Genomic DNA, 25,693 nt, shown 5'->3' with positions numbered 1-25,693 from the left:
TAGAGTGGAGTACCCCCATCCCGACGAAGATTCCTTTATAGAACACAAAATCCTTAAGTGTCTTGCCCTCTCAGAGGGTCTAGAACTTCTTTCCGTTGTATGTGCAGGGAAATCCTTAATTAAGGTGTGTTTTTTTAATTAAGTTAATTGGTCCGATTTGTAGTTGTTGGTCCGATTGGTAGTTGTTGGTCCGATCAAGAGGAGACTGCTTTTTATTTTCTATTAATTGTTTTTATAAAAAACAACTTACATGTGAAAGACTCGAAGTTGATCCTGGAGAATACAGATGGGCTTGTAATTTACTGAGAGCTTCACTGTCTCTTACATACCAAACTAATTTATTTAACTTTAATTATTATTATTATTATTTTCCTAATAAATAATAATAAACGCTGTGTTAATTATTAGGTAATAATTTTACAGGATCTACAAATGCTACGTATGCTTCTTTTTACACGACAGTGGGAAATTTTTGCAGTGTGGAAACTGAGAAATCGTTGAGTCGTTTTTCAATGGATAAAGTTGGAGAGAGTGAAGCAAGCAACAGATACCGGTGCTTGCCGGTCCGCCGATGGTGCGATGCATGTACCGACTCAGGTTCACCTCGTTGGGGGCGGGGACGGGGGCAGTGCTGGGGGCGGGGCGCTATGCGACTGACGTCACCCTCGCGGGCGGCGAAGCCATCGCGGCACGGCAGGCCGGCTCGGCGCTCCTGGGCACTCAGTGTCCGCGGAGAGAAGTACAGGAGCGGAGAGGAGAAGACGCTCAACAGGTCCCGCCGCGCCGATCCTCCGGCCGCGTAACTTTCCGCGGAGCCGGTAAGTGTGCAGCCTGTGTCAGGACTCACGTCCCGCCAGCTCGTGTCACCAATCGGGAGATCGGCAGGGCTTTTTTGTTCCAGCTCCGCTCCGGGCACCATTAGACAAAGGTCTTCAGGGTGTTAGTCCGAGTTACCGCTCCTGTGCGGTAATGGCGCGCCGTGCACCGTGTGATCGCCCGGTACACGAGTTAGCTGCTCCAGACGGTAAACGTGCGCGCTGTCACGGCTCCGCACGGTCCGCCGCACCGCCTCGCCGTCCGTTCCGATTCAACAGACTTATTTTAGGGTTTTTAAGGTGTCCGGAGTCATGCACACTGGGCTGATCTCGACGGGGAGGCGTCCGTATCTCTATGTTGGCTGGGGGATAGGCGTGTCTCTTGGAGATGGATAAAGTGGTTAAAAGTTATTTTAAGTCATTAAAAGTAGCGTGATTGCATGCACAAGGACAGAGACGATTGCACGGTGCTCGGACAGAGTGCTTCCTGCCCGGTGCTGTTTCCAAAAGCGCGTATATCCAGTTCGAATGGGGTTACATTAATCACGCACAGAGCTGGTGCTTGTCCCGCCTGGACACGTCATGGCCCCTCGCAGGGAAAAAAAAGAACTTTTTTTTTTTTTATGGCACGCAGATTGTTCCAGACGCTGGGTGAGCTGTATGGACCGACATGAAGAGCCTTAAAGCAAAGTTCAGGAAGAGCGACGTGAGTACTGTATTGTCCCGGATCGACTGGAGGGCGGGGGGTGGGTGCGCTAGGGTCGGAGTTGGGGAATTAATTGGATGCCCCTGTGCGATTGCCTTTACTTCAAGTGATCCGTGCTAGGATTCCATCTGCTCTGAAGTGAAGCTCTTCACGGGTAAGAGGGTTCTCAGATTCCTCTTTCGAAGGACAGAGGATTTGTGGAGGGAATGGCTAAGAATGTCAGCCTGGGGACTATGGGGGGGGATTATGGCTGCGGAGAGTCTGCTGCCCCCGTCCCTTTCCGGGACGTCATTCCCATCCTTAGTGACCAGGTGTCACACAGGTTACATGTCACATAGTCTGATCGACAGGTTGAGGTTTAGGAGTCAGTCCCGGTTTCTCCCTGTCCTGTGTGTTTAGCTTTCCCAAAATCTCATAACTGGCCAGGTAATGAGCACCTCTGTCCGCAACTAATTCTGTGCTGCAAAGCAAGCCGCAAACATACCACAAGCGCTCTCGCACCAGTATCCGGTGGGTGACGGGGTTAGCGGTTCAGCTATGACTCGGTGGGTGTGTCGAACAGAGCATGGACGAGCTCTTCATACTGGAGGAGCTGGAGGAGCTGGGGGGGGCTGACTTCCAGCGAGTCTCCGAAACGAGCTCTGCCTGTCAGAGTGTAAGAATGCAGCAGGCACGCCATCCCTTGCCAGCAGCCCCGTAATCATGGCCCTTAATCGCCAGCCCACCCCGGTAGAAGGAGTGCGCCGGTCCAGCGCTAAGAATGCCGTGTGAGATCGGGCTCTGCTAAGCCTGGTGCCTCACTGCCGATCGCACTTCACAGAGCGGAGTACGAAGAACAGAGCAAACACTTAAAGGAAGCCTTTCGGCCCCCATCTTTGGAGCAGCGCTTGGAATCTGGATCGTGTAAACCTAATCAGGAAGTGTGCTGTAATTATCAGCAGGACCGCTGTGGTAACGTCCCCGGCAGGAACATGGCTGAGGTGGTTTGCTTTGCACGGCGTTATCATGACGGCCATTTGTGTGGAGGGTGTGGGCGGGGCCCCGCGGCACTGGGATTCGAGGTCACGTCCTTCAGGCTGAGGTGCTGGGGCACCTTCTCCCCTGTCAGTGTGCTACTTGGTCCCCCCCAATGTCCCCCGGTGGTCAGAACCTGCCAGGAAGATTAACACACTAGTCGCTCCCAGGCTGAGACTTGCAGCCTCCACTCCAGGGGAAGTGACTCATCTCTCTGTCCGCGGCGCCACCGGCAGCCATCCGCCGGGCCTGAGGGGAAGGGCTGGGCCGCCCCGGATCCGTGCTGAGCGGCTCCGAGCCAGTCGAGCGCGACGGTGCCACTCGAATGTCAGATGTTTATATTGACACTGGGAGGAGGCTGGGTGGGGTTATCCGCCCACACCGAATAGAGGGGGCGGGGGCTCATTTTGTTCCTGTCAGGCTTTTGAGACTATGGCAAAGGGACTGAGTGTATAACAGGAGTGTATGATATTGGACTGAGGTGGGGGGGTCTGATTCGGGTCCTGTTGCCCATCACGTTCACTGCGCTCTGCTGACTGTATGCTGTCATGTCGGGCAGCTGTCCGCTATCATCTGCGTGGGGGGACCGTCAGCCATTCGCATCTCTCTCTGCCTTTAGAGCTGCCCCCACTCGCTCCATCTGCTCCATCCATGGTCCGCCTTTGTCAGCCTGCCTCGGGTGAGCCTCATGGGTTGGAGTGGTGAAGCATCTGACTGGAGCATAGATGTGTAGGTGCAGCACAGTGACTAAGTGTGCAGGAATCGTGCCACGGTGCTGTGTGTTCCCTGTTTCCGCGAAATCTCCCTCTGGAAGAGAGCCTCTTGCAGACCTTTTTGGGGAATGAACTTGAGGCAGGCCATCCTCTGCTTTAATAGGGGAACAGAGAGGGGGGTCAGGCATCCCATTTCCCCGGGCCGCCCCCGCCATTGCCTGCCGCCCCATGAGGAAGCGGTGCACGGCCCGGCCCAAACCGCAGCTCTGCGTGGGCGCCGGGGACGGCAATGCAGAGCGTTCTGGTGGGAAGGCGGCTGGTCACGGCTGGCAAACCGTGCACACATGCTGTACTGCGGGTAATTTTAGGAAATCCTGGCCGTGCAGATGAATTATGTAAAGATGTTATAGACCAAGACCGCCTCTGCAAGCACGCAGGCTCTGCAGAACAAATACATGCTGGCCGGGGGGGGGGCATGTGGGTGTGGGGGCTCCAGCACATTATTATTAGTTATTCCTGTTTGTCGCTTGGCATTTGTGCACCCCCTTGCTGAGTAATATTTCAGCTCCTCATCATGTCTGAGTTTTATTTGTCGTTTCCTGCTTGTCATTCTTTCTCTGTGTACGGCGCCGTCAGCTGCTGCAGTCCCGGTTCTTGTTCCTGTCCTTTTTCCCAGTCCCGGTTCTGCCTGTGTTGGGCTCATGTTCCTGTCCTTTTTCCCAGTCCCGGTTCTGCCTGTGTTGGGCTCATGTTCCTGTCCTTTTTCCCAGTCCCGGTTCTGCCTGTGTTGGGCTCATGTTCCTGTCCTTTTTCCCAGTCCCGGTTCTGCCTGTGTTGGGCTCATGTTCCTGTCCTTTTTCCCAGTCCCGGTTCTGCCTGTGTTGGGCTCATGTTCCTGTCCTTTTTTCCCAGTCCCGGTTCTGCCTGTGTTGGGCTCATGTTCCTGTCCTTTTTCCCAGTCCCGGTTCTGCCTGTGCTGGGCTCACGTTCCTGATCTTTTTCTGACGCTTAGTCCTGGTTCTGGCTGCCCGCTGCTCAGTCCCCCCACAAACTGCACAGGCTGGATCGAGTTGGCTTCAGATTTTCACCAGTACAGTAAACTGTATCTTAGCATTTTTGTACTGATTTTAAGCACATGCAAGTTACATATTTCAAACTACTTTCTGCAGTTGTACTTTTGGGTGTAAAATGATGGATTAGCATTCTGTGTTTGGGGAAGGGGGGGGGGGGGGCTGTGTTTCCAGACGCCAGCAGTACTCTGACACAGACAGGAAGTGACCGTCGGCCTGACCCTCCTCCACACACTCCCCCTTCCCGAAGGAGTTTTATAAATGCTCATTAAATGCCACGGCAGTGAGGCAGCCTGAGTTTAAATGTTAGGTCTTTTGAGAAAGTGGCTTTTCCTGACTGCGTCTTCGTTCTTTGTTCCTATTACATGGGGAAGTGTAATCAGATTTACACAGGCCAGCTGTCCATTGGCTTCTGTCCCCTCCTCGGATTTGCTCGAATCTCTCTTCCCTTTTCCTCGGTTTCAAGGCACAGCAGCCATGTTGGCGGAACTCCGCTGCGTTGTCATGGGTAGTTTCTGGTTGAGATTGTTTGTTTATGTGCTGTCCTGCCATCTACTTGAAATTCGACAGGAATTGGTCAGGTAACCCAGCACCCAAACAAACATAAAGCCACTAATGGCTGTATAGCCTGTGGTGTTGTAGTGATGGGACATCACCCTCAGATGGCGCTGCACGTTGCCTGGATGCACTCACTGTGCGTTCGTTTCAAACCACAGCAGTTCCGCGGTCCATCCCGCCGTGGTCTACGTGTAATCAGAGGCCATTTTACAGTGACGTGGCATTTAAATCTGAATCCGGAAACGCCGCTTGAGGTTTGGTAGACATAGACAGATGGGCTTGGAAACTTTCGGGGGAAATGAGGTCTGTCTGCTGCGTTTCCAGCAGTGGGATCAGCGCTGCTCGGTGCTGGTTCCTGTTGCGTGAAATTGGGGATCTGTGTCTCCCCAGAGGAGATGTAGGATTCACACCTCCTTGTTTGGGGAAAACCATCTGTCTGCCTTTGTGTTGCGCTGTTTCTCCGTCTTAAGTTACATCACAGTACCTGTGATTTGGTATCTTGGTCCTTGGGACGTCTCCCTGCCTCTGCTGGTTCGCAGCCCTGTTTCTCCCCCCACGTGTCTCTCAGTCTCTGTCTCTCAGTCTCTGTCTCTCTGTTGTTGCATGCTGGTAGCATTGACTCACAAGCCACTTCAGGTTTGTACTGTTTGTGTAAATACAGTATTATCTGCTCCGTTTCCCTATTGTGAGCCGTACCTCTCTCTGCTGTGTGTTCTGCCGGTGCCGGTGCTCTGTAATGCAGTCGGCACCATGACCCCAGTGCCCTCTCGCGGCTGTTCCTCCACGTCTCCGGCCCTGACGCCTGTCTGCTGCCAGGGATCGCTCGGCAGTTTGCTGGTGCCGCGGATCCAAAGCCGCCCTTTGATTGAAGGACTGTTTTGCCCACTTGGCAGCGGTGTGAGGGTAATTAGCCGTGTCGCAAAGTGGCATTTGTGTGGCCAACGGAGGGGTATTCATTGTGGTGTTCAGACTGTTGGCTGCAGGGTAGCCGTTCTGAATGATGCAGGGGTTTGGAGGCGGGCCAGTCGGAGCTGGGAGTTACTCCAGGTCCTGGGGGTCCAGACCCGCCTGGGTCCCTGATTTGGAGCACATTGCCCAGTGAGGACGGGGCTTTCAAATCCCACTTCAACAACCTGCTGTTCCTCTTAATTTTCAAAACAAGGCCCAGTCGGAGTCTATTTTCCATCTGGGTCGGTGCTTGTAATTGTTTTCAGAATCTGTTTTGATCCAGCAGAACATGATCTACCCTTGCTTTTTGTTGTCCAGGAATGTGGCCTGCCCTCTGCGGCATGCATATCTGTCTGGGGGCAGTTTATTAGGTGTGAATTAGCCCTGAGTGACCGGTGACGTCTTGGCTCTGGAGGGCTGAAGTCGATCTCGCTTCGTTAATTTAAACTTATTTTAGTTCCCCCTAGCTGAGCTGCAACTCAGAGACTTAATATGTTCAGACTTTCTGGGTCCTTGAATAATTACTTCATGGTATTTTAAAAACATGCTCAGAGCGAAGAGTTATCATGGAAAATCGGTGTAAATATGAGACTTATCAAATCCATTAAAAAATGCCGTTCAGCACCTTACTGTTCAGGTCCAGATTATTACGAAAGACATTTAATTAACGTTTTATCCACTTTACTGTGCGCTCTGACAGACTCTTGCCATATTTATAGCACTTAGCTGAAATGATTGGTAGTTTAGGTCACCAGCTCAGTAACCAGCTAGTTCTACTTGACATGAAGTGGAAGAGTGTAAAGAATATTGTAAACAGTAATTATAATTCTAATGCAGTAATTATGTTCATGTCACCTGTGAATGCCGTATGAAAATTACACACCTGTGTTCTTGAGAAGCTCACAGTTGTTCCTGTAATTAAACGTGTTTAATAGCAGGTGTATGAAGTGCCCTCGCATGCCGAGGGCAGTGGGTTTGACTGGCGTCTGCCCGGCGCTGGTCCGCCTGCCTGCCCGTGTGCGTGCCTGGGGTCTGCCCGGCCGGTGGTTCTAGCATAGTCGGGCCTGTGATTGCAACACTGACATCCTGGCAGCTCTGCCGTGCCTTTTCTGCTCTGCCATTGTCTTTGTTTTACAATTGTGGTATTTGTGGCCAGAACACTTGTGACACTAAAAGAACTGGCAGGCACAGTGGGGGGGGGTAGCAGGCACGGGGGGGGGGGGCGCTGCGGGTGGCTAACCTCCCTAGGTAAGGCTGCCCCCTGCTCTGATTTCAGCTGAAGGCAGTTTGTGTGTATTGCAGTGGCTGTTGTTCGCCTCTCGCACCGGCGCTCGCTGGTGTACTTTACCCCATCATGCCGTTCCTCATAAACGTCTCTCGCCTGCTTCTCTTAATGACTTGGCTGGTGGAAAATAAATATCAGCATCGGTGTGAGAGTCAAATTCTGGCAGCCAGTCTCTGCCGGACACACAGGATCTTAAAATGGATTATGATGTTTGACACTGCGATGGTCGTGCTTTTTGTGTGTGTGTGTTTCAGATGGAGATGGGAGCCCCCCCCCCCCCCCCCCCCCCCCGTTCTGGAGGAATCTGCACTTCTTTTGGTTGTATCCATATGGGGCCTTTCATTTACTAGAGGACTAGAAAGTACTGTTAGGTTAAGGTCAGCTTTAACAACCGGATTAATTATTTGTGTGTAATGCTAATCTTCAATTACCATTCGATTATCGGTCAGGGGACTGACTGAATCTCTGAGCGTCATCTTTGGGTGTAAAGATGACCAGCCCAGGCCCAGGAGCTGAAGGATGAACCCCATGGTCTGTCAGTTTGTCTAGGCAGCTTTACATTCTGGCTGAGGTGGCTGTACTGGCTCTGCCAAAGCTTATCCAGCCTCACCCCCCCCAACCCCCACCGAAGACCAGGTGCATCTGCTGCTCCTGTCTGACCCTGCTGTGATTGCCTCCATCCTCTGTCCTGGCCTGACATCTTCCTCACGTGTTTCCTGGACAGTCGCCATCCATGTCACTGCAGGGGCCATCCTCAGGGGCCCGCTGTGTCCCCGCAGGGCCAACTGTGTCACTGCAGGGGCCATCCTCAGGAGCTCTCTGTGTCACTGCAGGGGCCATCTTCAGGGGCCATCTTCAGGGGCCATCCTCAGGGGCCCTCTCTGTCCCTGCAGTGCCCTCTGTGTCACTGCAGGGGCCCTCCTCGGGGGCCCTCGTGTCCCCACAGGTCCATCCCTTGGCACTATGGGTGAAAGTCTAGTCTTGATTGGTGTCTGCCTCTAGTCTCATGTTCTAACCCCACAGCAGCTGTTCTTTCTGGTTCGTTCCTTGGTTTCCCAGCAGAGCTGGAAGCGGCGGTGGGGGGGGTGCCGGTGGGGGTGGTGGGGGTGTTCGCTTGCACAAGAGCCCAGGCAGTCGGGCTGTAGGGGCCAGGGGGATGGCGTTTCCACGGAAACATTGCATTAGTGGGGGTCGCCCCCCCAGACAGAGCTGTTCTTCAGTGGGGGCCCACAGGTCCCTGGAAGCAAGACGTTCCCCAAAACGCTTCCCGAAGTGAGGCTCTGCTATTGATCCGGCCCGAGATTTACGGCCCCCAAGGACATCATTTTTAAGCCCGATGTGGGTTCTGGAGCACAATGGGCCGGACTGTCAGGCCTAACAAAGAGCCTTTATCAGCACGGCTGAGGGACTTCACTCCCCAGAATTAGCATCTGTGTGAGAGTGTGTGTGTGCATCAGAATGGCCTCCAGAATCTCCCATATAAAAGGTGGCTTGGCAGCCACTGGTAAGCAGGATCACCCAAAGCCTTTCAGGTCAGACAAAGCTATTGGGCGAGAACTTCTGAGCGGCGAGCGGCCAAACTAATCCCAAGGCTCCAACTGGGCCCAGCTGTCTGCAGTATCCAATCAGAGGCTGGCAGGCAAGCATGCATAATCAGGAAAGCCAATCACAGAGGAGCCGGTGTCCGGGAGGGGCGGGGGCGTGCGTACAGCTGGACACACAAAGCCGATGAGCGGCAGCGAAGCGGGGGCTTGGGGCGGGAGCCGGCCCGGAGGATTAAGCAGAGCTTCCCTGGAGGAGGCCAGGGTGCCCGGCTATCACGTGCTGGATCGGGCCGACCACACACTCCCCTCCGAAATCCGGGTTAATTGCTGAGCACAGGGCCGTAACACAGAACCCACCCTCGGGATTAGAGCCGACGACCGTCTGGTCGCTGCGTCTGAACCGCTAAGCCGCCGGCCTCCCCTCTTCACGCTTTCTGTGTCATTGCCCCTTTCCCCAGTGACCTTCATCCCCAGGGGGCTCCAGCTGTCCTGGGGGCAAGAAGCTTTTTTGCTGAAGTACAGGTCTTTCCTGACTGGTTGTACAGTAGGATCGTGCGCGACTCCATAAAGGCAGTGGGGGGGTGACCCAGGGCAGGGGCAGGGGTCCCCGGTATCTCTGTGTCTCTAGCAGCCATATGGGCCTCATTCGGCGGCTGCACTTTTGGGTTTCGGGTTTCGTCTGTGTTTCCGGAGGGACGTCGGCGGTGCTGCCGCGTGTCCGATGGCTAAGGGGGCCCAGCTGTGCTCTGTGGGGGGGAGGGGGGAGGGGTGGGCTGATGTTGAAAAGCCCTCGGCTCCTATCTGCGCTGCTCCCAGATCTCCCAGTGCAGCTCCTGTCCCAGCAGGTAGGATCCATATCGAGCTGCACTTGGCACGCATCCATATCCTAGCATGCAGTGGTTGTTGATTGACACCAGCAGTCTCCTCTGTGCGGACGTCCGGAGCAGTGGTCGCGTCGTCCCGGGTTCAGAGCCGGGTTCAGAAGCAGAAGCAGATGCTGCCGTGGTCTCGGCTTTGGCACATGGGGCCGATCGGTTATTGTATCTCCACTCTGCACACCGGGGGAGGGGTATGCAGTGTTTTGGAAAACCTTGGTGTGTTAAAAGGTGAATGGTCCTTATTTATAGACGGGAAGAGTTATTCCCGTAGCAGGAAGTTTGCTGTATGAGCTATTTTTACTCCCAGACACAGAAGCATGTGGGCCTCATTGGATCAGTCCAGGCGCTGAGCAGAGGAAAGTGGTGAAGAATGTTTGTGTCCTGCAGTGGGGGTCTGTGTGTGATGGTATTTGGGGGGGGGGGGGCTCATCTCCCTTATGTGTGGTTACGTGGTGATGCCAGTGTTTGTGATTGTAAGCACACCCTCTAATTTCCTGTCAGCCTGATGTCGTCTCGCACTCGTAACGGGGGGTGCGGTTCGCCTTGGGTGGTAACCATGATGTCGCTTTGTGCTGCTTCTGAGGCCTCCTGGGGGAAAGGGGTCTGGCTCTCACCCTAATGGGCAGTCAGTACCGGGGGCGGGTTCTAGTGCTGGAGATCCGAGGTCCTTGTAGTGTTTGTGATCCAGCATTCGGGCTGACGGGACACGTAGGGCGCTGGGGAGGGCGTCACGCCCTGGGGTGAGTCAGAGTTTCAGGAGTACAGTCCCTGAAGCCCCCCCCCCCCGCTTTCTGTCTCTCCAAGCTGCTAAGAATCTTTAGAGATTAGAGAGAAGCAAACTCTCTCTGGAGGAAAAGGGCAGAAGACACACCCCCCCCTCCCCCCCCCGCCCCTCAGGGAGCCCATCTGAGTCGATACCCCCACCCGCGGCGATACCCCCACCCGCGGCCCGCCTGCTCGGCCCGTCGCTGGCCGTGGCTCCTCTGACTAACACGCTGGCCTGTGCTCGTGTTCGCGTTGGTGCTGTTAACACCCACTGCTCGCCACGTGCCGGGCGGAGAAGTGCACCAAAATGCCCAGAAGGCTGCTTCAGCCCCAGACCCAGATGGAGCCTCGCATGCAGCGGCTGCAATGTCGTTTTTACCATCAACAACATAATCACAGCTGGAACGACCTCTCTCACCCGCCAGTCACATGTTTCAGCCTTTGCAGCCTTAATGGTAAAACAATGTCTGTCTGAGTGACAGACTGACTGGCTGAAATGGGCGTTTCCGTCGATCCCTCCCCCACCTCTGTCCTGCATATTGCCAGAGATAGCCCTACTTTCCGTTGTTGGGCGAGGCCTCGACCTACAGAGGGCGCCGAGTCGCGGTCAGCTGACCCTCGAGGCCCCGTGCCAAGGTTGGATGTGACTCAGCGGGAGCCTGGCACTCCAGCAGAAGTGTGCGCACATCGGTGACGCAGGAGGTGTGCATTGGTGTGGCATCAGATGGAGGAAGGAGAGAGGAAGGTCAGGCTCCCTCAGAGCTGCCCCTATTTTCCGTTTTCAGACAGGAAATGGAAAGTAGGCTCCTTTAGAGGGCAGGCAGCGCAGTTGGCCTAGTCCCAGGCCGGAAGGTCAACATGGTTAACCTGCAAGATGGAACCACACCTTTCAAGTCATACATTCTGAGCCCATCCCTGCTGTGGCAGTGAGGTGCTCATCCACCAGTCTCTGCCAGGTGTTCTGCTTATGTAAATAAAAGAGATGAGGCAGATTCAGACTCACAGTCTGTGTGTGTGGCCTTGTAAGTCGAGGAGCTCTAGTGAATCGGTGTGAAGTTTCTCGGGCTGTGACCCTACTGGCCTGCTTCTCCTCAGATGGCTTTTCGTCACGGTTGCGCCCCAGTGAGTCTGGGAAATGTGTCGTGAATCCATGTCCATTGGCCCCTTGTGCCTGAAATGGCTTTCTGGAATGTACTGGCACCACCTGCTTTGGTATATCTGTCAGCGGAATAATCGTCGCCTCTGGGCCCTTGAGCAAGACCTCGAACCTCAACTGTAGCTCCGTCGCGGTCCACGCATCAGTCTCGGGGCTGTCCGGGCGATGCCAGCACATAAGGAAAGGGGATTTATGGGGGAGGGCAGAGTCCCCGGGGTTGCTGGTGAGGTGAGGTAACACTGCCCCCCCCAGAGAGCCTAGTTGTTGTAAAAATGTATTGTTGTATTTTTGTGCCGGAAAGGTGGAAACCATCCATTTTAATGATGTGCCCGAAGTATAACCCAGATTTTTATATGCACATCTGTGATCGTCGTTAGCGGAGAGGAATGTGGCGAGGGGTGGGGATGGGGTGGTTATTTCAGCCATGGGTTCAACGTGCATTTATGGGTGGGTGTTTCTCTATAATCCTGACTGAACTTTGGGGGTAGGGGGGCTGTGGAGGTGGACAGTAGGCAGGATGCAGATTCTCGGTATCAGAGAGCGGAGTGATGACAGGGACTGGTCCCACTTCCTGATGGTATTTTTCGGTGTAATGTGTTGCATAGATCTGCAGTTTTGGGGATTTTATCTGTGCCATTGTGCCGGGTCTTTGGGTTTATGACGTCCTCCCTCCATCCTTGACTGACTGTGGGCCAAAGATGACTGGTTCTGAGGACGTTCGGGCCAGCCGGCACTGGGGCCCCGTGGAAGGAGCCTGATGTCCTGGGTTCCTCATCAGCTAATGATGGAGCCGCGGACCCTGAAATAACTTTTGTAGGTCAAATGGGAAACCCGACCACAAACATGGGGTTTTCCGCCACTGAAATGCTTCCAGGACCAGCTCAGGTGCTGCGGTTTCTGTCGGGTCAGCGAAACTGCGACCGGGAGAAGGGTTGGACTCGCCCTAAAGGGAAAGCGGACTTGGGGTCGGACTCTCCCTAAAAGGAGGGTGGGATTGGGTTCAGATTGCAGTTGGCTGCCTTCTTTTTCCTGCTTCTCATAGTCTAGGTGTTGACAATACGAGTGATTGGGATTCGAGAAGCTGGCTCTCCTGGCATGTAATTGGCTGCTTAAACTTGTCTGGGGTCTCCTCTCGCACGGGGCCCAGATGACCCCCATGTAAATGCACTGTGTGCATTTCTTTGTCTTCACAGCCCTTGTTAAATGTGAGGAAATCTCAAGGCAGCCAGTTTTGCTTATGCAAGGCAATATTGTATCACAACGGCTTAAGTACCTTTATCACCCTCCTGGTGTCATAATTTCATAACTGGGTTGCTGTCAGGCCTAATTAAGTGTAATTACAGCCCATCTCATCTGTTTTAGTTTTATATTCCTGTGTTCGTTTTTCCTACAATCCCATTTGTCTGTGATGCTGTTCTCGCTCATCTCTCATCCCTGCTGCACCAAATCGCTTTCTCGGCTTCACCTGGGTCTCTCACCGCTGGACGAGGGCCGCTGTGCTGCATGCACTCAGGACTGATGCATTGGCCATTTTGGCCCGCGGTGTACGCGATCCCGCTCCGCTCATGAGACATACGGCAGCCTGAGGGCCGCTGTGCATTCTGGAGAGCTGTTAGTTAGCGTCCCTGGGGGGTGGGGCAGTCTCCTGAAAGGTGCCCCCTGCGAGGCTTTTGCATGGCCCTCCTGTGATGGTTTAAGAAGCTTTAAGGGTTTGATGTTTTTTTTTGTCCAGCGGAGGCTCAGAGACGGACAGTTGGGCGGCTTCTTGATAGGTGTATTGCAGTTGTGCCATCGCAGTGAGGCGCGGTAACATCCTCTCTCTGGGGTCCTCTCTGCAGACTCACGAATGGAGCAAAAATGACGACCGGCTCCTAGTGGCTGTGGAGCAGGGGGAGGCCGAGAAGGTCACCTCGCTGCTGGCCAAGAAGGGGGCCAGCGCCGCCAAGCTGGGTGGAGATGGCAAGTCGGCGTGAGTATGGCGTGGGGCAGCCGCAAGGTGGCACCTCAGACCGTCTCCCAATGCCTTTCTGCTCACGCTTGGTCGTTCTCTCACCAGTCTGCATGTGGCTGCTGCCAAGGGGCAGGCTGAGTGCCTGGCAGCCATCTTGGTCCATGGCGTTGACACCTCAGTGACTGATGCCTCAGGTAAGCTCTGACCCCATTCCTTCATTCATTCATTCATTGTGATATTCAGATGTTGTCTTGCCCTTATATGGATATGCCTGTGTAGAGCCGGCCCCTTTATCTATAGCCCTGCCCCCTTTGTTTTGTCTGTCTGGCCCCTCCCACATTTCTGGGAATTCTCTGCCGAACCCTGCCCTTCTTTGGCTAGTTCCTCACAGACTCTGCCTCCACCATCTACCCTCATGTTGGCCTCCTCTATTTGTTCATTTCAGGTTTCAGTGCTTTACAGCTTGCTGCCAAACACAGCCATCCGGAGTGTGTCAGAAAGCTGCTTCAGGTGAGCGCGCTGTGTCTGGGCCTCATTTAGCCCCCTCGGTGTGCTTTCCCAGAGAGAACGCAGCACTGCTGAAGCAGAGCATGCTGGGAGTTTCGTAAGACTACGAGACAGGCTCTTCGTCCAAGCTGATTACAGCGGCCTGCCGATTAGTGTCTATTGTGTGTTGAGATCCTCAGTGTGTGTATGGCGGTCCCCACAAGGTAACTATGAGCGCAGTGTCCAATCCCGTATATCTCCTACTTACAGAGTAAGTGCGCAGTGGATGTGGTGGATGGTTCCGGAAGAACGGCCCTCCATCACGCAGGTAGGGTGGGCCCTGGGGTGAGGGGGTGCTGCCATGTGGGTCAGAGAGCCCTATGCTTACGACATCCCCCCCCCCCTGTTCGCAGCCATCAGCGGGAGCGCCCCCATCATTCAGCTGCTGTGTGACTGCCGCTGTCCCATCAATGTCCTGGACGCGGTAAGCCGACACGTCCCCGATGGCGTCATACGCCGATGTCTGTGGGGCTGTTTGGTTACGACCCTAATGGGCTTTGGTGCTTTAAAGTTTGTGTGTTGGGGGGGGGGGGGGCTGTGTGGTCAGAAGATTACAGTAAATAGAAAAGGTTTGGTTAAGGATGGGACAGATAATCCCAGTTACCATGGAAACAGGTAGGCATAGCAACCTCCTGTGTGCAGGTCAGTGTGGGGGGGTGTGTGAGTGGGGGGGGTGGGCTTGTAAGTGGAGGTCGCGCTCTGACACTGTTTGGATAAGGGGGGGCACCCTGTGGGTTGTCAGGAATGCCTGGGGGCTCTTCACCTCTGTCACTTAACCTGAAATAGCATAGATATCTCATGAATGTCCCCCCCCCCCACCCCCGACAGGCAGGGAGTTGCTGCTTTTCTATTTTCGTCCTGCTGCCTTTTCTGCCTGTTTAAGGCAGCGAGATCAGCCGAGCCAAGTCAGTACATCGGTCTGGCCCGTCTGGGCCTCCACGGCTCAGGTTTCAGCTGATCTCCCAGTTGTGGGCTGGTCTGTATCTGGGGTGGGGGGGGGGGGGGCATTGCACATGTGTGAGAGCTGTGGAGCGCCCCCTGTGGGCCGTGTGGGGCATAGCTGTGATGATGGTGCTCTCTAGCTGACGCGGCCTGGTGCCGTACGCTGACTGCCTGGCCCTGTCCCCTTCCTGGCTTTTTCCGTTACCCTGGAAACATTGCAGTTCCCTCACTCACTGACACACACACACACACACACACACACACACACACACACTGTGTGCCTGCTAGTGCTTTTAAAGCCCAGAGTGACTTTGAATGTTTATTTTCTGACAGAGTGAGGGTTAAATTGCTCCCCAGGGTCTTGGCCGAATTGGAGCGCAGGCCTTCCAAGGCGTCCGTTAGTCCCGATCACGGCGGCGGGGGGTGTGGGGGATGATGGTTGCCAAGATCCACAAGGAAGCGCTTGGCCTTTTTGCTGATGTTCATTATCATCATTAGCTGCGCTGGACTGGGACCAGTGTGACCTGGAGCTTGGACTGGGACCAGTGGGGAGCGGGGGGGTCTGGGGCCACACCTCCTCTGCTGGTAGACGAGCACGGCCCTGCTCTCGGTCTGACTCACTCCCCCTTTATCCAAACATCACTCGCTAATTAAAGAAATCAGCGTTTTGTACGTTTCTCCCGCTGTTTTGCACGACGGGGAATCTGGCAGCCGGTGTGAGTAAGCGTGCGATGGTGTGACTCTGCCCTCCCCTCCTCCGCCAGGAGGGCCGCACGGCCCTGCACCTCTCTGCCTGCCATGCCCACGCTGAGGCCTGTCACAGCCTCCTGGAGGCGGGGGCCGACGTCAACGCGCGCGACAGGAGCGGCTGGTAAGGGAGGCACATGCCTGCCTGCAGGCCGCTTGTTAATTCGCCTTCCCCCCCCACACACACACACACCCAACATGTGAGAACATGTGACACGTGACACAGGGGTGACGCTGTGAAAGCTGCCAGCCTTTCATGCTTTACTGCCTTTCTGAGGACATGCTCCCGAAATCTTCTCTGACGAACTTGCCCAAAGCTGTGTCCAGACACAAACACATGCACATTTCCCTGCGATCCCACATGCCAACTCCCACGGGCAGTTATTTACAGAACGTGCACTGTGCTGCCACAAGCACGCACACCTACACGCATTACGCGCAGTGCACATACTCGTATCTTTAATGGCGACTCTCCATTCATTTCTATGGGCGAAGCCCTGATCCCAGCATGACGACCAGCCCTAATCTTAACCATAAATAATCAAACAAAATATTAGACGTTTGGCTTTTTTAGTTTCTTGATTGCAGTCACAGTTTTATAAAATTGAGTTTGCCCTTGTGGGGACTGAAAAAATGGTCCCCACAATGTCAAAAAACAGGTTTTGCAAATGTCTCCACAATGTAAAATATATATTTATACACACACACACACACACACTCCAACATGCACCATGCGGTCACACACGCACGCACACAGTCCTTGCCGCATGCAGTGTCTGAGTGAGACACCCCCCCCGGCTAAGCTAACACGCACACACATGCACTGTGCAAACACCTCCTCCGGTAGCTGTGCTGTAGGTGAGAGGTGATTGGTGAAAGTTCTTTTAGTTTGTCTATATTGTGAAAGCGTGGAGGGATGGTGAACTGATGATGATGATGATGATGATGATGATGATTTTGTCTTGCAGCACGGCAGTCATGTTGGCCAGTGAGAGCAGCAGCTTGGCTACTGTGGAGGTCCTGGTGCAGCATGGTGCAGACCTGAAGCTGGTGGACTCCCTGGGTCACAGTGTCCTTCATTACGCCAGCAGTCTGGACCTCCAGACCCTCCTCACCAGTGCCCTCCAAGCGGACAAGTCAGACACGGGTGCGAGAGTCTTCAGACAAGCCCACCCTCACTGGTGTCTTATGGCGCCCAGATGCATCACCTGTTCGCATTTTGTCAGCTGACTGTCAGCTTCCTGTCAGCTGATTGGCTGCTCCTAAATCTTACTTGTACTCGGAGCAAAAGTTTTTCCTTATTGATGAACTTAGCATCAAGTTATTAATGTTTCTGTGTGATGAGTGCCCCCTTGTGGATAGAATGGTTATCTTGTCAAATACTGCCCCCTACAGCTGATTCCTTCAGCAAGTATGTGACGGAATTTTTTTTTATTGTAGGTTATTATGCTAGATGCCAAATTAAGGGATGATGGCTATTTATTCACACTAGCATTCCAGGATGTTGGCTCAGCCGCCGTTATTAATGTCTGTTTTAATGTCTGTCTTTACTGCGGGGCCTGTGAGTGTGTGGTCTGACCGTCTTTCTGTTCTTCTGAAACAGATTCCCAGCCTGGCAGAGCTGTCCAGGTAAGATGGCTGTTCATCTCACTACCTTTCTGCTGAGAGACCCAGTGTTTACTGTCTCCGGGAGACGGCCAGTAGCGACTCATTTGCAGGCGGGGGTGTCACTGAAATGGGGACCTGGCTTCAGTCTGCCCTGCTCACTGCAGTGTCTGTGATTAGTGCGGCCTGAGTCACGGCTAAACTGGAAGTGTGTGTGTGTGTGTGTGTGTGTGTGTGTGTGTGTGTGTGTGTGTGTGTGTGTGTGTGTGTGTGTGTGTGTGTGTGTGTGTGTGTGTGTGTGAGAGAGAGAGAGAGTTTTTTTTAATGAACACAGATTTCCCCACCATGTGCTGAAAAACTTTTTACCTTGTAGGGACATTTTTTCAGTCCCCACAAGGGTGACCTCAATTTAAAAAAAATTAGTGACTGCAATCAAAAAACTAAAAATGCGGTTTGTATTTTGTTTGGTTACTTATAGTTAAGGTTAGGGCTGGGTAGGGGTTCAGGTCGCTGCTTTTGAGATAAGGGTTCTCCCCACAAAGATATGAATAAAGGGACTGTGTGCCTTCCTCCCAGAGACACAGCACCATGCTGTCTGCAGCCACAAGGCAGTCGAGTTACTCTCAGACATCTGCTCTTCTTATGTTTTTGTGGTTATTATTACTGGCCTTTAGAGTTGTTTGCTGTTCTTGGTTTTATTGCACCTGACTAAAGACACTGTCTGTTGCATTTCCATCCTCCGTCCAGCATGATCAGGTGACTCGGGTAAGTGAGGACAGAAGCTCCACCCCCAAAAAACGGAAGGCACCACCTCCTCCGCTTATGAGCCCCGTTCAGGTAACCTTGGTGATGTGTGTCGATGATCCAGGGCTCCTCTGCCGAATGCGGGCCGGCCAGCAGGAGAGGCCTGGCATCTGACTTGCTTTTCTACTGCGATTTTTTTTTTTTTCAGTCTGCTGATGTAGCTTCTCCACCCTACTTGACCCCCACCCAAACGCCACCATCTGGCAAGAGCGACACCTCCCAAAGATTCAGCTACAAGGTGGGCAGGATGACCTTTGGGGCAGGAGTGGCCCCAGGCGGTCCGTTTATGGACATGACCTTCTCATCGTGTGTGTCTTCCCCCCCAGGCAGTCGAGCTTATTAACGCTGATCTGAAGGAGGAGGTGGAGAGACTCAGGGAGGAGAAGCTTGTGCTGCTGGAGACGATCGAAGACCTGAGGCAGATGGCGGTGCAGACCCATGTCCGTGTGAGCGCCACTCAGAGGAGGCTTGGGTTTGACTTGGCCGCAGCGTTTCCGGTGCTCACGGTGACCCGTGGTTCTTTTGTATCGTTTGGCCAGGTCGGGTCAGAGGAGCAGGCCCAGCTGACGACTCTTCAGGCTCAGGTGGCAGCCCTATCTCTGGAGAACCAGCAACTGGCAAACACGCTAAAGGTTAGCATCAAGCCTCAGCTCAGATGCTGCACACCGACTCTCAGTCCCATTTAGACCCCGATTAAGTGACCATCTGAACTGCCTGAGCCTATCTATCCTCTGTCCATGTTGTATGTCCCTGATCTTCAGAAACATTCATCTCCCCAGGCTGAAAAGACTATGGAGGACTCTCGCCCCAACAGCATAGACTCCAACGCCTCCTACCACTCTACCCGTACAGACCTTGAGCAGACAGCAGCCGTAGAGGCAGAGGATGTGTCAGAGGGCTCTCTACTGGAGGCCAACCCCAAGAGAGACGGGGCTATTAAGGGCACAGCTGAGAAGGAGGTGCAGTGTCTGAGAGAGGAGGTGCAGAGACTCCAGGCTGAGCTAAGGGAGTCCATGCAAGAGAACTGTGTGCTGAAATCCTGCCTCCCTCCCTCCTCGGAAAACACTGGAGTGGGAGTGGGGTCGCAGGGGGATACATTGGAGTCCAAGGAGTTTCTGGAGGAGGAGGTGCATGAGCTGAAGATGGAGCTGGCTCGCGTGCGGACAGAGCAGGAAAGGGACAGAGCCCTGGAGCAGGAGAAGCTGAGGCGTTCTTACAACCAGCTGATGGAGGCCAGCAGCCAGGAGAAGGCCTTACTAATGGAGTCTAACAGGGAGGCCCAGGAGGAGATCACCATCCTGCAGGAGGCGCTGAAGGGCACTGTCTCTGTGGAGGCAGCTGCCAAGGACTTTGAGGAGATGAAGGCAGAGCTGAGCCAGGTGATTGACGGGCTGCAGCACCGCCTGGTGGAGCTCTCGCACTCCTACAGCGAGGCCCACGGGAAGCTGGAGGCCCAGCAGGCCGAGGAGTTGCGGCTACAGCAGCTGGAAAGCCAGCTGGAGGAGACGAGGGCTGCAGGAGCCCAGGTGGAAGTCCGTTACCAGAAGGCGCTGGAGCAGCTGGGCCTGCTGAAACGTGAGGTGGAGGTGCAGGCACGCAGCACAGTGCCCCTGGCCGACCACACGCAGGTGGTGTCCTCCCTGGGCAGCGCCATCAAGGGGCTAGAGGAGCAGGTGGCGGGCCTGCGGGACCAGCTCACTCGGAAGACCGAGCAGGTTGGGGTCCTGCAGGAGCAGCTGGTGGCAGAGAAGCAGGCGACAGCAGGGGACTCCGCCGGGAGGCAGGCGCTGGAGGCAGAGGTGGCCCGGCTGACGCAGCTGCTGCACGAGGCCCTGCGCAAGCAGGACGAGATGGCACTGGAGGTGGCGGAGGCCTGGCAGCACCTGAAGGAGGAGCAGCAGGCGAGGCAGAGTCTGGCCAGCAGCGGGGAGCAGCAGAAGGTACAACTGTGCAGCCAGTATGCAGAGGCCCAGGAAGCCCTCGCCGAGCAGAGGAAGCGCATGGAGGCACTTCTGAGCTCTGAGCGCGAGAAGAACAGAAAGGTGCCCTGATACTTCCTCGAGGTCTGGGGTGGGGGGGTGGGGGGTGGCAGCTCTTAACGTTAATGGGGGATGGTGTCCCTCCCACCCAGATTGAGGAGCTGACCCGGGAGGTGAGCAAGCTGAAGGAGGCCCTCAACAGCCTGTCACAGCTGTCCTATGCCAGTGGTGCCCCCAAGAGGCAGAACCAGCAGGTGGATTCGCTGCAGCAGCAGATCCGGCAGCTGCAGCTACAGCTTGCGGTGAGTCAGGGGCCCATCAGCTATTGTCCGTCTGAGCGTGCCCAGTGGGCATGTCCGTCTGAGCGTGCCCAGTGGGCATGTCCGTCTGAGCGTGCCCAGTGGGCATGTCCGTCTGAGCGTGCCCAGTGGGCATGTCCGTCTGAGTGTGTGCAGTGAACCTGTCCATTTCGCTGTAGGAGTGTAAGAAGCAGCACCATGAGGTCATCTCTGTCTACAGGATGCATCTTTTGTACGCCGTACAGGTGGGGCCTCATTTCCATATTACCTGTTTTATCGGGACCCATTTTACAGTGTGACTCGCCCAGGCCACAACTTGGTTCTTCTAATCCCCTGCAGGGCCAGATGGATGAAGATGTCCAGAAGGCCCTGAAGCAGATACTGATGATGTGCAAGATGCCCACAGAGACTAAGTGAGTCCCTGGAGGGCGGAGCTGGCACAGTGGATCCTTCAGACTGATGGTCCAGTAGAAGGACTGTACCACCTGTCCGCCAATATCTGCACTCAAAGTGTATCCCAGCAGAACCACAGCTCAGCCACATACAGGCTACAGAACCCGAGGTCTACCCAGACCTTAGGGCAGGAACCAGTGCAGACATATGATTGGCTCAGCCCGGAGTCCCTATATACGGGTGGTAATGGGTCTACATTGATTCCAGGCAATGGTGACTCTTCATGCTTATGATGAGTGTGTCAGTAAACCAGTTATCAGCTCCCACATTCCCAGTAACTGAGCAGGGTCGGGAAGTGTGCTGTGTTGCGGTTATCAGTGTTAATTGGGTACTTGTGACATCATCTTGGAATCCTTGAATTTTCACAAATAATTTATTTTTTGACGGTTTAACAGTGCAGCTAATGTTGGTGATATAACTGCATGTTTTCTTATTTCACTTACTGTTCTATTAGAGTTTACATTTATGGTATATTTTTCCAGTATGCATGTGTTAAAGCTGCAGAAACCTTTTATAAAAAGCAAACGGCATAGCTGTATTTTTTTAAAAATCCATTTAGACTTTGCAGCATTTGTATACGTAGGTAAAGCGACCCGTCTGCCTGCTTGCTACCAGCAGGGGGCGCCAGTTTCCATCTTTATTTACATTCTCTGATCAGTAGTTCCTGAATGATGACGCTCTGAGGGTGGGTCCCCATGATGTGGCCTGGTAAATACCTCCGTCTCCCTCTCAGCATCTGGGATTTTGTGTGTTTGTGTTTTTTGAATATCGGGAACAGGAAACGATATCAGACGGAGCAGCTCTGTCCAGATCAAACTCCCGCTATCTTCCTACCTGAACCCAAATCCTAGCCCTCAATAGGCTATCATCTCTCTGGGTAAGAGTTAAGATTAGGCTTACTGGAACCTAATCCTGAACCCTCACTCGACGGTTATCTCCTTGGGTGTGGGCCGGATTCTTAAACCTTGTCAATCCCGGTCTTCCGGGGCTGTTGGCACTTTGCTCCCCGTGCAAGGCTGCAGGATGGCCCATCTCCTCAACATTTTCCCTGTATCCCAGGCTGGAACTTAAAAGGTATGACAAGGGCCACCTTCGCCGTGCAGACACCCGAGTCTCGGGTCCTCACACAGTGGGCCTGGCCCCGGGGCCCCTCCCCGGGGTGGGGGGCTTCTATCTTCCCGAGGATCACCCTCACAGTTCCCTCCACCATCTGCAGGAGGTGTTTCGCACTTGTTACCCCAAACGAAAGCACGTGTTACTCCAGGCGTTAAATCAAAGCAGTTCCCTCAACATATGGAAATGAATGAGATGTGTCTCAGTTTATGGGAATGACTGAGGTTTCCCCCCCTGTATTAAAATGAATAATCATCCCTCTCTGGTATCAGGGTCCCCGTCTGGTAGCCGACCCCCGTGTCGCTGAGGTGCCAGAGCATTCGGCTCCATGGTGCTGGACGAGCCCTGTGTGTTTTCTCAGGGCAGGGAAGCTATGGGCTGCATGATTTCTACTTTGTTCTCTTTTATAATGACTTTGTAATAGAGGAGGAATTTGTTACCCTGCTTTTCTAATCGCCCTTTTCAACAATAAAAGTCTCCAACCCAATTGATGTGTGGCGTGTTCCTGTCGAGTTTCTGAGCGGCTCTCTGCGTGTCCCGCGTGCTCTGAGCCCTGGAGTGCTGCATGCTCTTCTGATTTGCCCGCCCCCCCCACCCCCCCCACCTTGGCCTTGTGCTTTGCTCGGTTGAAGTCCAGCCATTGTCCTGCTGGTTTTCTTCGGGCTACCGGTTTGTCACAGCGCTGCTGCTGCTGACCTCTCAGTGTCTTATTAGCCTATTAGCAGTACCAAGTGACTGGAAATCGCGTGTTCATTCAGAACAGGCTCCATTCCATGTTTTTCCCCTTGTGCGGCAGGTGGAAATCATTAAAATCCTTAAAAACAGGAGGATATTTATAACTGTGGGCTCCAGGCCGCCCTCTGCTGCTCCTCTAGAGGCAGTGTGATGTGCGGAAGTGATGTGATTTCCTGTAATCTCCCATAGCAAAGATATTGGGGTCTCTGGCCCACTTTTATGTTGTTCCCTTTTTTTGGTTTTGGTGATTCTGTGGCCCCCCAGGGTGGGGTTTACCTGCACCTTGACCCTCATTTCTGCGTGTCCCCCCCCCCCACTGTGTATTTAAATCCCACTTCCTGTCACTCATTAAAGTCTTTTTCCAAGGTCATGCCCTGGTTTTCTGTGTGTGTGATGGACAGTTCGCCCCCAGCAAATTATTTTATTCATGTATATTTTCGCAGTCTGATGGACCAACACCGTCAGCAAATGTACATCAGAATGAACCCGAAACACCTAAAATTATCAAGTCATTTGCATTATTTCAACCCCGTTAACATCCTGTATTTTGTGTGGCATGGCAAAGAACACCTATCTGCCACTAGGTGGCAGTGCGGACTCGAGAAGAATCTGCAAAAAAGGCCGTGTTCAGGCTGTGCTTTTGCCAAAGCTCTGTCGCCGTCCTCTAAGGCACAGATCTCTGCGACAAACATGATAAAAGCGAATGGAACTCGAACGGCCGAGTGTGGCGAAGTTGGGGGCCAAGGGTGTGCAAGGGAGGGGACCCTCCTCATTCAGTGGATGCTCTGCTCTCCTGTGCTGGGACTGACTTCAGAGCTGGTCTCAGATTGGCCCTCTGTGTGGGGCATGACTACCCCAGATCACACGTGGCCAATTTGCAGGCGTACCGCCACCCAGGCCCTAAATGACCAGGTCCAAACAGCCCGACCCAAGACGTGTGGGTGTGTTTGTTTGGTGCCCAGGCAGCCCCAGGACGTAGCCGTTTGCTACTCCCCACGTAGGCAAATTTCCTACACATGGTTTACTCCAAATTACCCGGCTCCAGACATGACCGTATATCTGTCATTTTTTTTCCTTTAATTTTCTGTATTCGTTGTGTTCGTAGTGGCATGTAATTACTAATTAAAAATTCATTCCCCAGCAGCTCTTGTCTGGGGTCTGCTCCCGAATGCAGATTCTTAATCACCACATCGGCGGGCGAAGCCACGTTTGTTCCCCTTCCCGTCTGTGTCTGTCACCCTGGGGGGGGGGGGGCTGTGACCCAGGACATCCGCTCCCCCCCCCCCCCCCCCCAACCACGGCACACGCACCTTGGTTGCGCTCCTGAGATGACGGGTATCGCGCTCGAGATCGGGCCTCCCAACGAGGCCCCCGCCAGGCCCCCAAGAGCCTAAACTAAAACAGATGCCTCAACTGGATTTTTGAGCAGATGGGACCATAATATTAATGACATGGTTCTTTAAGAAGGGTAGGATAAAGGGAGAGGCAGTGAGGGAGGGGCTGCAGGAAGCTGGGCTGGGGTGATTAGAGCCCCCTTCTGTATATGACGGTCTGTATTCACTCCCCACCAAGAGAGCCGACGTCTCCCCCCGAGCGGCTGCATAAGCCACTAGTCACACCTGATTCACTGAGCATGAAAGGCCAGAGCTGGCGTGTGGGCAGTGGCAGCGAAGACCGGCCGGGTCTGCTGTCCCCACGGCACAGAGACAGGATTTATGGGGGAGCTGTGGCCCTGGGGGGGGGGGGGGAGCAAGTGCTGCTCTCTGAGTGGCTTATTAAAAAGGTGAGAAGTGAGTCTACTGTCTGGGGGGGGGGGTGTAATTGTGCTGTTAAAAGGGACTTCAAAAGAATGAGCGTGTTAGCGGAAAACTCTTAGCAGCGCGTGGCAGCGGAAGCCAGCAGGGAAGGACCGTGTGGCGGGTCTGGCCGTCTCGTTTGGGCCCATGGGGGTGGGTGGGACGTCTGTCTCCCCTCTTGTGAGCCCTGAATTGAGCTTAACCTGGATTTTTGCTCTCTAGGTGTGGACAGTAACCTCTGTGGGGGAACTTCCTTCCATTTTCAGCTATAGTATGTTATGCCAGTGTTACATTGCTGTACATGCAGTTATACTAAACATGGACTGTTTTATAAGCCAATCATTGAGTTTTGATCCCAGTCAGCCAATCATCACCCAAAGATACCATGTTCCCAAGCCATCGGGGACAGCAAAGCCAGTCTTCATGGGCGTGTGTGTCTCCCACATGACCCTGAAGAGCCAAAAGCCCTTTTTGTTTTAGTTCTGACATCATTACGGCGTGAAGCGAAACGAAACGCAGTCTAAATAATTTATTTCATCGACTTTGCGTCTGGGTGAATGAAAATCGTAGCGTGATGGCTTTCGGTGTTTCTGTGAAATGGGAGAAGATTGTGTGAGAAACGCCGGCCTTCCGGAGAGATCAGCGAGCTAGAGCATGAGGTACCTGCACAGACAGCGAGTTACACACCATGCGCAGAACGTTTTGACTCCGAGACACATTCCGGGTGACAGAGAACCACAATGCAGCCAAAGCCTTCAGCTTATCGCATACATTTTTTTACGCTGTGTAAGGACTCCAGCTGGCCCGGCCGAGGTCACGGCCGCTGGTTCCTGATGGTGGTTTTCCTCTCAGTCACTGTCAGAATAGTAGGGATCTGTTCATCTTCTGTAACTCGCACTGTTAGCTCTTCTCTTGCTTAAGAACTTTCTGGAAAATGTTCCGCTTCTTCCCGGGATCACATAGCAACCTTTTTTTTTTTTTCTTTTGTTTTTAATTTACACCTTAATGACTTTACGGATGTTCTGTTGAAGCCTCTTGACTTCCTGTGAACTCTTGGTTAGTTGGAGTTTGGCGTTGACATGGGGAGGGTAAAGGTCAGAGGTTAGGGTCGGTCACCTCTGCCCGGTTCGGAGTTGCTGATTGCCCATTGATGTCATCATGTTTTTCGGACAGGTTGACCGGGCTGCCATCCGTCATGGGTTGCCACAACAAAGAACCAGTTGAGTGGTAGCTGTGTGAAGGGCACACGTAGGGTCCTCCTCCGGTCCTTT

At 53.7% G+C, this 25,693-nt stretch overlaps 1 protein-coding gene across 2 annotated transcripts; it reads left to right on the top strand.

The window, feature by feature from the left end:
* Window positions 1-676: 676 nt before the first annotated feature.
* rai14 (retinoic acid induced 14) lies at window positions 677-22,378 on the top strand. 2 transcript variants are annotated; one of them, XM_049019916.1, is made up of 18 exons: window positions 677-818; window positions 1,450-1,521; window positions 13,291-13,421; window positions 13,509-13,597; window positions 13,849-13,913; window positions 14,160-14,217; window positions 14,303-14,373; window positions 15,656-15,762; window positions 16,607-16,785; window positions 17,242-17,267; window positions 17,991-18,080; window positions 18,196-18,285; window positions 18,374-18,487; window positions 18,587-18,679; window positions 18,827-20,089; window positions 20,179-20,328; window positions 20,505-20,570; window positions 20,665-22,378. In XM_049019916.1, exons 2-18 carry the CDS (start codon window positions 1,486-1,488, stop codon window positions 20,740-20,742), a joined length of 2,706 nt encoding a protein of 901 aa, XP_048875873.1. In that variant the 5' UTR covers window positions 677-818; window positions 1,450-1,485; the 3' UTR covers window positions 20,743-22,378. The 2 variants fall into 2 exon arrangements, with proteins under 2 accessions (XP_048875873.1, XP_048875872.1); XM_049019915.1 differs by having other exon boundaries at window positions 18,374-18,493.
* The last annotated feature ends 3,315 nt before the right edge of the window (window positions 22,379-25,693 follow it).

This window comes from Brienomyrus brachyistius, chromosome 7, assembly GCF_023856365.1.
Source record: "Brienomyrus brachyistius isolate T26 chromosome 7, BBRACH_0.4, whole genome shotgun sequence".
Lineage (NCBI taxonomy): Eukaryota > Metazoa > Chordata > Actinopteri > Osteoglossiformes > Mormyridae > Brienomyrus > Brienomyrus brachyistius.
Note: the sequence above shows the minus strand (reverse complement) of the source record. Positions and strands in the feature narration are given on the sequence as shown.